Below are 12,025 nucleotides of genomic sequence, written 5' to 3'. Positions count from 1 at the left end.
TTGACAGTCTATTACATTTTAAACAACTCAGAATAATGATAACAACAATAGTCAAAAATTCATTGGGGGTTTAAATGTGTCAACAATTAGGAAGTTAAAAGCTAACGATAGCTTAGTTTAAAAATAAAACATACAAATAGTTAACAAAAGTATTGTCTAGTGTACTAAAATAAGAGGAAAAAAAATACATTCGCCATAGGACCATGAAATATGGGCTATGACAATTGTCGCATGATTCAGGGAAAATAGAAAGAAGAAAATCCTTAAGTCGCAGTATTTTCTCTATTATTTACTGTTGCTCTGTTAAAGATGCAGTATATTACTTACTTACACAGTCTAAAGTCAGCAAATTAGTGATTTCAACATTTTATTTGCAAAAAATTCGAAATAGACAATCCAATATATAAAATACCAAATTTTCTACAATATTTATGATCCGCTTTTTTCAACACGAGAGCTCTTGGAGGGAAGTTGTGACAGCTCCTTATCCCTTGTGATGTTTTTTTTTTAAGTTTGTTAATGTCTGATACGGGTCTTGATAAAAAAAAAATCATACAATTTTTGTTCTTAAAAATTATGCCCCAACTGAATATGGGCTGATGTTGACAGAATCTCCACTGGTTCATCTGTTGTATTTTGAGGGAGTTGTGGTCGTTTGGCTGACTGTTTTTGCCTACGGTAGAAATTTGTAAAATCAGCGAACCGCGGCCAGTCGGAAAAAAATTGATATTCCAAAATCTGGACGCAAAGTTTGGCGCAGAATAAAAGAAAAAAAAATCGTGACTCAAATTGTGACGCAAAATCAAAACTTCAGTAAGAATTAATAAAACGAAGTAAAATTGGTGAAATCACCACACTCGTCAAAATTGGAAATTTTCATTTTACTTTTTTTAGTGACTGGCTGACCTAACAAGCCGGGGGGAGAAGATTATATCGTCATGCACGTCTTGATACCTCTGAATTTAGGTTACTAATTTGTTCTTCAGTGCAGCTATATAGGGGATGTCTCTTCCTTACTATGTTTTTACGAGCCATTCAAATCTGATATGAATAACTCCATAAAAGATTCATTGCTGGTTTTGATCTGAAGACAGGTATCATATGTTGAAGAATTTTCAATGTTTTTTTTTTTTTTGGTGTTTGCTTACGGGTTTAAGTATATACCTATGTAGACTTGAATGCTCGGTTATTCCCGGCCAATCACTGACCTCAAACCAGTCGTGTAAGGTTATCCAAATCGCTGTTGAAGTGACACTTTCCCTGTTGTTTATTTAATTTGGTTTCTTATGTTTCTATTAGTGTTTTTTTCTTTGTAATATGCTCTTATTTGGTTTTTAATGTGTTTTTATACCGTATTTTTTCTGTCTAAAATAGTGCCCCAGGATGCTAAAATCTTGCTCTTAAAAAATAGTGACTAACGAGTATCCGAGGTCAGAAATCAAGGTGGGAAAATACAAAAAAAAAAAAAAAAAAAAGAAATTTTTCTTATTAAATTGTTTTGCTTCAAAACCAATTTAATTTCTTCAGTACATTGATGATTTAACAAAAAAAAAGTGTATAAGGAATATTGCAACAATGTTGAGAGCAAATGCTTGCATTACTAAAAAGAATGAAGACTGGGAACCATTACTTTCTTTTTATTGCGAATCCAACCCTGGTATCAGTTTGGCCCGCCAAAATTAAAATATACTCCTTGCACTAAATTGCCTAAGATTTGAGCTGCTCCAGTTTAAAGTTTCGAAGTGCAGGGCCACTGATGGTAACTAAATTTTCCCTGTTAATCGACACAATGTAAAATAAGATCAGATACCAACAAAATCTGGTTTTATATCGTTATAGATCTTTAATGGATGATGCATAAAACGGTATTTCTAAAGATATTTAATCAGGGTTATTGAAAAGATTTAGTTCAACTTTTTATGTAAGCAAAATAAAAGTTGGAAATTTTGAAAAAGTTAGCAGACAAATATGGAACAAACGTACGCTTCTTCAGAAATGGCCGACTAAAAAAAAAATCCAGTATTTAATCTGAAAAAGAATTTTTTTTTTATTAGTACCTTGATATAGAATCTGGGCTTGATTGATTTGTTCGAGTTTTTCCTTCAAATTATTTGATTCTCCACACCGCGTACACTTGACTTTTGCCTCAGTATCTTTTCCACAAATTATGTTTCTGCACTTTGAGCAGCTAAAAATAAAGATTTTATGAGACCACGCCGGCTGAGTATGACAAAATGAGAAAACGTAAAACATTAAAGACGTGGTAATCCGCAATCACTGGAAAAGAAGAAAACCCAAATATTGTCATCAAAAGCTCCGCTTAGGCATTCCTCAGTACTAAAAGAAGACTAAAAAGTAGCTAAAGTCCATGAGAAAATATAATAGACATGCCTTACAACACAAAATAAAAGAGAAAAAGCGCTTTCTCAAGTAATGGTTGAAGTCCCGTGTGTGAATCACTTTTCTTTCAATTTTTGCAGTAACTATGATTGTTCCGACTGGTTTATCGTCCTATATATTCAACCGTCGATAATCAAATAGTTCTTGGTAATGAACTGTAAGTAAGGAGCGACGTGGCTCAATAGTAACCGAAACTCTAAAAAATTGAATTTTGATACCAATAGATATATTAAAAGAATCGGCTTATTATGCTGATTCCAAATATATAAGTTTCATTAAGTTTAGTATCAAAATCAAATAAAAACAAATCAAAGACTACGAGCCTGAGAAAATCTGCCTGATTTTCCAGAAAAGGGAGAAACACCCCCTAAAACTCGATGAGTCTTAATGATAAAATCACACCACCAGATTTAGCGTATCAGAGAACCTTATTTCAGATGTTTCAACCTCATATCTATAATAATGTGGAATTTTCTATTCTTTGCCGGAAGAAAGATCACGGATGTGTGTTTTTGTTTCTTTTTCTGTTTTTTTGTTTGTTTTTCCTAGGGGTGATCGTACCGACCCAGTGGTCCTATAGTATTGGGAGAGGGCAAATTTGAACAGAAACTAAAAATTCTAGAGCTTTTTTTAGTGACCAAAAGATTAGAGGGCAACAATGCCCACTCCCCCGCCATTTTCCCCCAAAATCATCCGATCAAAATTTTGAGAGAGCCACTGTGTTCATCATAGTTGAAAGACCCAATAACTATGCTTTTGGATGTAACAGGACCCCCATAGACCCAATAGAAAGGTCTTTAAGTAAAAAAATGTGTCCATTGTTTACTTATAGTATTTGTTATTCGGAAGTATGCATACATTTTCGGGGGGTGACGAATTTTTTACTGTGGGTTTTTTGACGGGGCAATTTTCCATGGTGAAGGAAGTTTCCAGGGGGTGAACATGTCAGGGGAAATCTTTTCTGGGGGAATTTGCCAGAAACCCTATACAAAATCCTTTTTATATGTCTTGCTTCCTCTCTGCCATCTCAATTTTACGCGTGGAGTTGTTAAGGGTAATTGTCTGAGGTAAATTTTCACCAGGATTGAATTGTCTAGAGGATATTTCCGAGGGGAGAGGGATTTTTTCGTGGAGCTGGGTCCATATTTCCTGATATTTTTTGAAAAACTATCGGAAATTAAACAAAAAAACAAGTTTTTCAACTGAAAGTAAGGAGAATCATTAAAGCTTTAAGCGAACAGAAATTATTACGTATATGAAGGGGTTACCCCTCTTCAACACCTCCCTCCTCTACGCTAAAGTTTGGATTTCGTCCCAATTCCTTGAGAACGACTCTTGAAACACAAGGGTCGTTTAATTAGAACAATAAGAGGCTTTTTAAAAGTACTAAAAAACTTTAGCGTAAACAGCGAGTTTTTGAGGAGGCGGCAACCAGCTTCATATACGTAATCATTTCTGTTCGTTTTAAGTTTTAGTGTTGCTCCTTGCTTTAACTTGGAAAAACTTGTTTTTTTATTGAATTCTACGCTTAAAACCGTTTTCCTTAAAACGGTAGTATAGGTTGATAGTCCCCCCTTGAAAGCATAATAAGAAAATTTAGAGGACAACTTCTTACAATATTTTTTCTCAAAGATTACTTTTGAAGACCTTTTCTCCCCCCTTTCCCGGGAGAAAAACTCATGAAAGCACCTTTGTTGGGAGTTGGTATCTAGATAATAGCCAAAGATTATTGTTTAAGAGAAAGAAAATCATACGGAGTATGATTAAAACCCAACGACCCTTTGCATCTTCAGATAGAATGGAACTGTTTTGGAAAATCCCTATGTATTTTGGTCATATCAAGAGATCCCGAAAATAGAAAGACAAAAGGCGTAGATTTAAATGTGAAAGGCATAGAAAACAGAAGTAGAAAGGCGTCAGGAAACTAACAAAGTAAGTGTTCAAGCCTTCAGAAGGCAGACAGTAGTTAACTGAAAAGGTTGAATATTCTAGGTCTAAGATCGCTGGTTTTTAAACATGGAAAGGGGTTCGTAAGGTGCCTTGAAGCAATTTTTCTCAATATAGAGTGTTTACTACATCCAAGGAGGACCACTTGCTTTTTTTGAAGGGTACTGCGGCTTATAATAGGTCTGATTGATATTCAGGAAGGTTTTTGTAAGGAGCAGAAACACAAATCGCTGCCTGGGGGCAACCCTAATTTTACCTATGATTAAATTTGCTTAGTAAAAATTAATTTGATGCTAACAAATGCTTAGCCTCAGGTTACATTATTTTAAACAAAGGAAATAGAAAAAAGAAGTAGGATTAGATATAAATGCAAAGTATACTCAGGAGCCAAATCGTATTCAGAGGATCTTTAAAGTAAAAAAACACAATATCATGAAGTCAAATTCACTTGTATTGTTTGGCAATTCAAATCGTAGAATTAAGACATGAAACTGAACGTCGGGTAAGAAACAAAAATCGCATAAAGAAAAAAATTCAGCTTCCTCCAAGTTCACCCCTGCAAAGTAAGAAGAACTAAATGAACTTAAAGAACTCAGTTGGCCAATTTTTTCTTATGCAACAGAAGTGTTCAGTTGAACTTTAAACTTGAGACTAGCTTTAGTTAACTTTAGTTGAGTTTTTGTTTTCAGTAAAATAAAAAGTCTAACATACAAACCTAATTCTTCGAATTTCTTCTTCCAGCTCTCTGTAAGTTGGCCAGTTATGATAGCAGGCGTCACATTGGCAGTCAAACCAATATCTTCCATTTGTAGTTCTTTTTCTCTCCTTTATAGATTTATGAGTAAAAAGAGGACCGTAGTTATCTAGGATTGGCTCTCCTGATGGAATTTTTCTAAGGGCTCTAATGACAAGCTTTGTACCGGAGAAATACCTAAGGAAAGAAAAGTTGGTCATGCCACATAATATGCGTTTCGGATTGGTTTTTCTCACTTTACTTATGAATGAACTTCTTCTGTGGTACAGATATTTATCGCATCGACAAAACTATTTGAGGTTAAGAACCCCCCCCCCTAAGAAAAAGTTCCATGGTTTGATTTCGGAGCTAATTACCTAGGCAAACAATTACATACAGACAGATAACTTTCTGTCACAGTTTCATAGTATCTATAGCAAATAAAAAAAAAAGGAATCGAGAAGCAATCACTAATCCTCTTTTTCATTTTTTTCTATATGACTAGACCTACTAGACGAATATAGCCTATTTACAAAGATCCTCTATATTTAAGCGATCCATTTTATAAAACCGATAAAACTAAAAAGCCCTCATGCACTACCGTCAATGCACTAGCCCACTATGCCCAGTCCATTGGCTCTGCAATTATTGGGAACTCCTAGTGTGGCTCTCAGCAAGTTTTCTTACTCCATTATGCTAGAAAACCAAAAGGATTGAGTCTTATATTCAAGTTTTGCAACACGATGTCAGTTTTGGTGCACGTCAGTACGCCAGAGGATTTATCTTTGGATACCCGATTTCCAGGAATCTTTAATCTTACGCTCTTTCCTCCATAATTCTCTTACTTCCTATGCAATCGATCGGTATTTGTATTTTTCACAAATACTCTTCTCTCGCAAATCCAGACCTTAATCTGAATAAATTCTTGCGAAATAAGTTCGTGCATATATCCTCAGTTCGAATGCTTGTAAGTCCAAAACTAGGGACGTACTAGTTTTATCATTTTCCATACCACTTTACAGACAAAAAACTAAAACAGTTTCGGATATTCAAAATTGCACGAAGTTTGCACAAAAAATATAAATTCCAAAATAAATACTCTTTTAGGCAATATAAACATCTAAGTAAGGAGGTGTGGGTGTTTTCTCCCCCAAATCTGATGAATCTACAATGTATTTCTAATTTCTTATACTTTCTGTATAATTCAGCTAAATATTTGACTTATTCTTTATAATTTTTACCACATTTATTTATATTTAGGCTGTGCTCCAGTACTCAGTTATCATTAATAACCGTTAATTATTATTTATTATCATCTGCCTAAAATGGAAGCTAATAAATTTAGTACCTAAAAATCTTATAATACATAAAAGAGGCATATATTTTAGTCTTTCTACACTTATAATAATATAGATAGCTTATAATTTTGTGTTATCAGTTGTTTTTGAACGAAAATAAACACAAATAATTATTTATCGTTAGAAGTTGTTGAGTAATTACAGCCTTTTATTTATCCTATTGAATAATAAAACGTTAAATATGCTCTTTGATTTTGAGAGTGACGATGTTTGTGTCCAGACACGAATCCAGAAGGTGACCTTGTTTAACAAGGTCTTTCCATTCTTGATGGGTTACCATTGATCTTTTTCTATGTCTACGGTGGTAAATTTTTTATCACTTAAACTACGATTTAATAATAATCGCAAACAAATCCTGTTTGATTCAACTCGTTGAAAACACAGTCAGATCACTAGTACCTACATATCGAATAAGTAATGTCTCAAAATATGTCAAATCGATGCAAAAAAAGCCCTCGACCTACCTTGCAACATTAGGATAACAGGAATGATTTAGTAATGAGGCAATCTGGTAGATCGCAAGCCCAACTGAATGCGACTTTGCATTATTAAGTCCTTTGCCATTTACAAACACAAGATCAGTGACCTCGTGGGCGTTGAATTGAAGAATCTGTAGATTTCTAAGAAGTAGTGAGCTGATAAGGAGTTCATCTTCATCTAAATCAGGCACTCCTGTGAAAAAAAATGGGAAAAATAAAATTGAAATCTGTTCAAGTAGAAAATACATGTCTGATTTTTCCATCACATTGACTTCTACAAAATTAACGTTTATCCCAACTTCGTTATTTTTGACGGGATATAAAGTTCAATATATTTAATTGACTATTTTTATTGTCTCAGGTAAGACAAGTAATGAAAGTCATAAGGAATTCGAAGGAACCTAACAAAAGAAAGTCACATTTATAAAAAAAGCCAACTAGATTCTAAAAGCAAAAGGAAAACTAGTTTAGAAAGCTAAAACATCTGATTTCATGAGGAATAATCCTGTAATAAATGTTTATAATTTTGGCACTAGTTCTTAATGTGTGTTAAATAGAAAAAACAACTTTTTTCAATTGAAAGTAAGAAACAAAGTTAAAAATTAAAAAGAATAGAAATTATTACGCATATACCGGGGATTGCCCCTTCCCCTCAACACCTCACTCTTCACGCTAAAGTTTATAGTGTTTTTAAAAGGTTTCTGATTTTTCTGATTAAACAAACCTCGTATTTCAGGAATCGTACCTAAAGAATTGGGACAAAATTCGAACTTTGGCGTGATGAGCGAGGTGTTGAGGGAGGGGTAACCCCCATCATAACGTAATAATTTCTGTTCGTTTTTCAATTTTAATGCTGCTACTTACTTTCAGTTGGAAAAATTTGTTTTTTTATTTAATTTCTCATCGTTTTTTTAAATGTCTGGAAATCTGGCTCCGTCTCTACGGAAAAATCCCTCCTACCCACAGATATATCCTCTAAACAATTGAATCCTGGTGAAAATTTACCCCGAATAATTACCTTTAACACCTCCAGGCGTAAAATTGAGTCGGCAAAGAGGAAGCAAGACATATAAAAAGAATTATGTAGCGGAATTCAGGCAAATTCACCCTAGTGTAAAATTTTCCCTGACAAGCTCATGCCCTGGAAACTTCCTTCTCCACGGATAATTTTCCTCGTGGAAAATCTCCCAAGCACAATATTCGTTCCACCATCCAAAAAATACATGCATACTTCCCAATAACAAACACTATTCATAAGCAATGGGCAAATTTTATAACTTAAAACCTTTTCCCAGGGACTTAAGGAGTTCATGGTATCTCCAAATGCAAAGTTATTCTGCCTTTCAACTTAGGTGATGGCTATTTAAAAAATTTTATCCGGCAATTTTGAGAGAAAGGAACGTGGGAGGAGACCTATTTGCCCTCCAATCTTTTTGGTCCCTTAAAAAGGGCACTACAACTTTTAATTTTCGGTCGAATGAGCCTTTTTCCAATATTCTAGGACCAAAGGGTGAATATGATCACCAGTGGTAAAAAAGAACAAAAACAAACAAATAAACACTCATCCATGATCTTTCTTCAGGCGTTTAAAAAAAAAATCAGAAAAAATCACCTTCTCCCACACGCCCCCAGAGTAACAAGAGTAACAACTCCCATAAAAATACAAGTCCTACAGGAATTAAGGGATGCATATCTTGTTTCATAAAACCAATGTCTTTTTTTGCTCAATTATCTATTCTGTTATCTATGGTTAATGGCGGACAAGCTTCTTTGGTTTAAAAATTTTTTATCGGACACATTTTGTCATAAATAGGATTAAAGAATTCCATCAGGTAATCCAGAGCTTTAGTATGCCATTTCTTCTTTTCAAACAATTTATTCCAATCTATTACACTGACTTCCTTTGACCAGTTAGAACCTTTGACCAGCGTTTACATACAGTAATGGTTATTTGGAAGTGCACATACCTTTTCAGGGTGATTTTTAGGTTGGGGGGTTTGAGGGGAGGGAGTTACGTGGGAGGATCTTCCCTTGGAGGAATTTGTCATGGGATAAGAGAAATTCTATGAAGGGGGGCACAGGATTTTCTAGCATTATTAAAAAAAAATAAATAAAAATAAATATGAAAAAGTTTTATCCACTGAAAGTAAGGACCAGCATTAAAACTTAAAACGAACAGAGATTATTACGCATATGGGGGGTTCATCTCTTTCTAAATACCTCGTTCTTTACGCTAAAGTATTTTTTAGTAATTTCAACTTTTTATTCTACAGCCCTTGTGATTCAGGGGTTAATCTTAAAGAACTGGGACAAAATTAAAGCTTTAGTGTAAAGAGCAAGGTGTTAACGAGGGGGCAAAACCCCTCATATACATAATAGAAATATACGAATATAGAAGTTCGTTACGTAAGTTAATTTGTAAGTTACGTATATTTTTTAGTAAAAACGTTCATTAAAAATTAAAAATTCTAGTTGCCTTTTTAAGTAACCAAAAAATTGGGGGGCAACTAGGCCTCCTCCTCCACCCTTTTTCTCAAAAACGTCTGATCAAAACTAAGAGAAAGCCATTTAGCAAAAAAAATTAATGCCTAATTTACGTCTTAATTATTCATTTAGGGAGAGCCAAAATCAAACATGCATTAATTCAAAAACGTAAAGAAGCTAAATAAAAAAACAAGTTTTTATAACTGAAAGTAAGGAGCGACATTAAAACTTAAAACTAACAGAAATTACTCCGTGTATGAAAGGGGTTGTTCCCTCCTCAACGTTCCGCTCTTTACGCTAAAGTTATTTACTGTTCTATAAAGTAGAATTGAGAGAAAGAGTCAAACTTTCAAACAGTTCGTGGTAACGTGTAGTAAGGAGCGACCCGGCTCAATAGTAACCAAAACTCTAAAAAATAGAATTTTGATGCCAATACATACATCGAAAGAATCAAATTTTAATGCTGATTTTAAATATATAAGTTTCATCAAGTTTAGTCTTACCCATCAAAAGTTACGAGAAAATTTGCGTTATTTTAGAAAATAGGGAAAAACGCCCCCTAAAAGTCATAGAATCTTTACGAAAATCACACCATCAGATTCACCGTATCAGAGAACCCTACTGTAGAAGTTTCAAGCTCCTATATACAAAATGTGGAATTTTGTATTTTTTGCCAGAAGGCAGATCACGGATGCGTGTTTTTTTTTTTTTTTTTTTTTTTTTTTTTTTTTTTTTTTTTTTTTTTTTTTTTTTTTTTTTTTTCAGGGGTGATCGTATCGACCCAGTTGTCCTAGAATGTTGCAAGAGGGCTCATTTTAACGGAAATGAAAAGTTCTAGTGCCCTTTTTAAGTGACAAAAAAAATTGGAGGGCACCTAGGCCCCCTCCCAAGCTAATTATTTTACCAAAGTCAACAAATCAAAATTCTGAGATAGCCATTTTATTCAGCGTAGTCGAAAAACCTTATAACTATGTCTTTGGGGACGACTTACTCCCCCACAGTCCCCGTGGGAGGGGCAACAAATTACAAACTTTGACCAGTGCTTACATATAGTAATGGTTATTGGGAAGTGTACAGGCGTTTTCAGGAGGATTTTTTGGTTGGGGGAGGGGTTGAGAAGAGGGGGATATGCTGGGGGAGCTTTCCATCGATAGTTTGTCATGGCGGAAGAAAATCTCCATGAAGGGAGCGCAGGATTTACTAGCTTTATTTAAAAAAAAAATGAAAAAATAAATATGAAAAAGTTCTTTCAGCTGGAAGTAAGGAGCAGCATTAAAACTTAAAACAAACAGAAATTATTACCCTTTTGAGGGGCTCACCTCCTCCTAATACCTCGCTCTTTACGCTAAAGTATTTTTAGTAATTTCAACTATTTATTCTACAGCTTTTGTGATTCTGGGGTCATTCTTAATGAGTTGGGACAAAATTTAAGCTTTAATGTAAAGAGCGAGAATCTGACAAGGGGGGAACCCCCTCATATATGTAATAAAAATATGAGAATACAAAAGTTCTTTACTTAAGCTAATTTATAAGTTACGTAAATCTTTTACCAATAAAAATATTCGTAAAAAATCAAAAATTCTAGTTGCCTTTTTAATTAACCAAAAAACCGGAGGGCAAATAGGCTTCCACCCCCGCTCTTTTTTTCTCAAAATCATTCGATCAAAATTATGAGAAAGCCATTTAGCCAAAAAAAAAAAAATGCAAATTTTGTTTTAATTATTCCTCTGCGGAGAGCCAAAATCAAAACATGCATTGATTCAAAAACGTCCAGAAATTAAATAAAAAAAACAAGTTTTTTTAACTGAAAGTAAGGAGCGACATTAAAACTTAAAACGACCAGAAATTACTTCGTATATGAAAGAGGCTGCTTCCTCATCAACGCCCCGCTCTTTACGCTAAAGTTTTTTACTGTTTTAAAAAGAAGAATTGAGAGAAAGAGTCAAACTTTAGCGTAAAGAGCGAGGCGTTAATGAGGAAGCAGCCTCTTTCATATACGAAGTAATTTCTGGTCGTTTTAAGTTTTAATGTCGCTCCTTACTTTCAGTTAAAAAAACTTGTTTTTTTTATTTAATAGGGTAAAGAGCGGGACGTTGAGGAGGGAACAGCCCCTTTCATACACGGAATAAGTTCTGTTCGTTTTAAGTTTTAATGTGGCTCCTTACTTTCAATTAAAAAAACTTGTTTTCTTTATTTAATCCTTACTTTAGATCCAAAGAGGGCCGACCTGGGTGCCGAAGAGCGGACTTAAGTTTTACCAAACAAAACGATAGGAAGAGGAATTTCAGTGTAAACAAAGATAATTTTATTGTTCAACAGTATTATTAACAGCTTTCCATGTTCAATTATGACTATTAATGACAATATATTATGACTAATATTATTTGAAACGAGGACCAAAGGCCTTGCAGAGCTTGTAGAGCTGTATGACTCCTGAAACACAAGAGCAGTTTAATTAGAATAATAAGCTTTTTTAAAAGTTCTATGAAAAACTTTAGCACAAAGAGCGAGATCTTGAAAAGCGGGCAACCCCTTTCATATACATTATAATTTCTTTTAGTTAAAATTACATGTATATTACAATACAAAGTTATTACATATATAAACATATTACATGTAAAATT

The 12,025-nt window shown here is 34.1% G+C and overlaps 1 protein-coding gene across 4 annotated transcripts in view; it reads right to left on the bottom strand.

Annotated features, from left to right (window-relative positions):
• The window catches only part of LOC136039340 (SET and MYND domain-containing protein 4-like), a 70,469-nt gene that overhangs the window by 8,595 nt on the left and 49,849 nt on the right, over positions 1–12,025 (bottom strand). For 3 of the 4 annotated variants that reach the window (XM_065722969.1, XM_065722970.1, XM_065722968.1), the window contains 3 exons: positions 6,903–7,110; positions 5,063–5,278; positions 2,058–2,188 (listed from right to left, as the gene is read on the bottom strand). In XM_065722969.1, the coding sequence (XP_065579041.1) occupies positions 2,058–2,188; positions 5,063–5,278; positions 6,903–7,110 (555 nt within the window). The remainder of the gene's footprint in view (positions 1–2,057; positions 2,189–5,062; positions 5,279–6,902; positions 7,111–12,025) is intronic. The other variant, XM_065722971.1, reaches the window with a different exon arrangement.

The sequence above is a fragment of the Artemia franciscana genome, chromosome 19 (assembly GCF_032884065.1).
Source record: "Artemia franciscana chromosome 19, ASM3288406v1, whole genome shotgun sequence".
Classification (NCBI taxonomy): Eukaryota; Metazoa; Arthropoda; class Branchiopoda; order Anostraca; family Artemiidae; genus Artemia; species Artemia franciscana.
The sequence above is the reverse complement of the archived record's forward strand: the minus strand, read 5'-3'. Positions and strand labels throughout refer to the sequence as shown.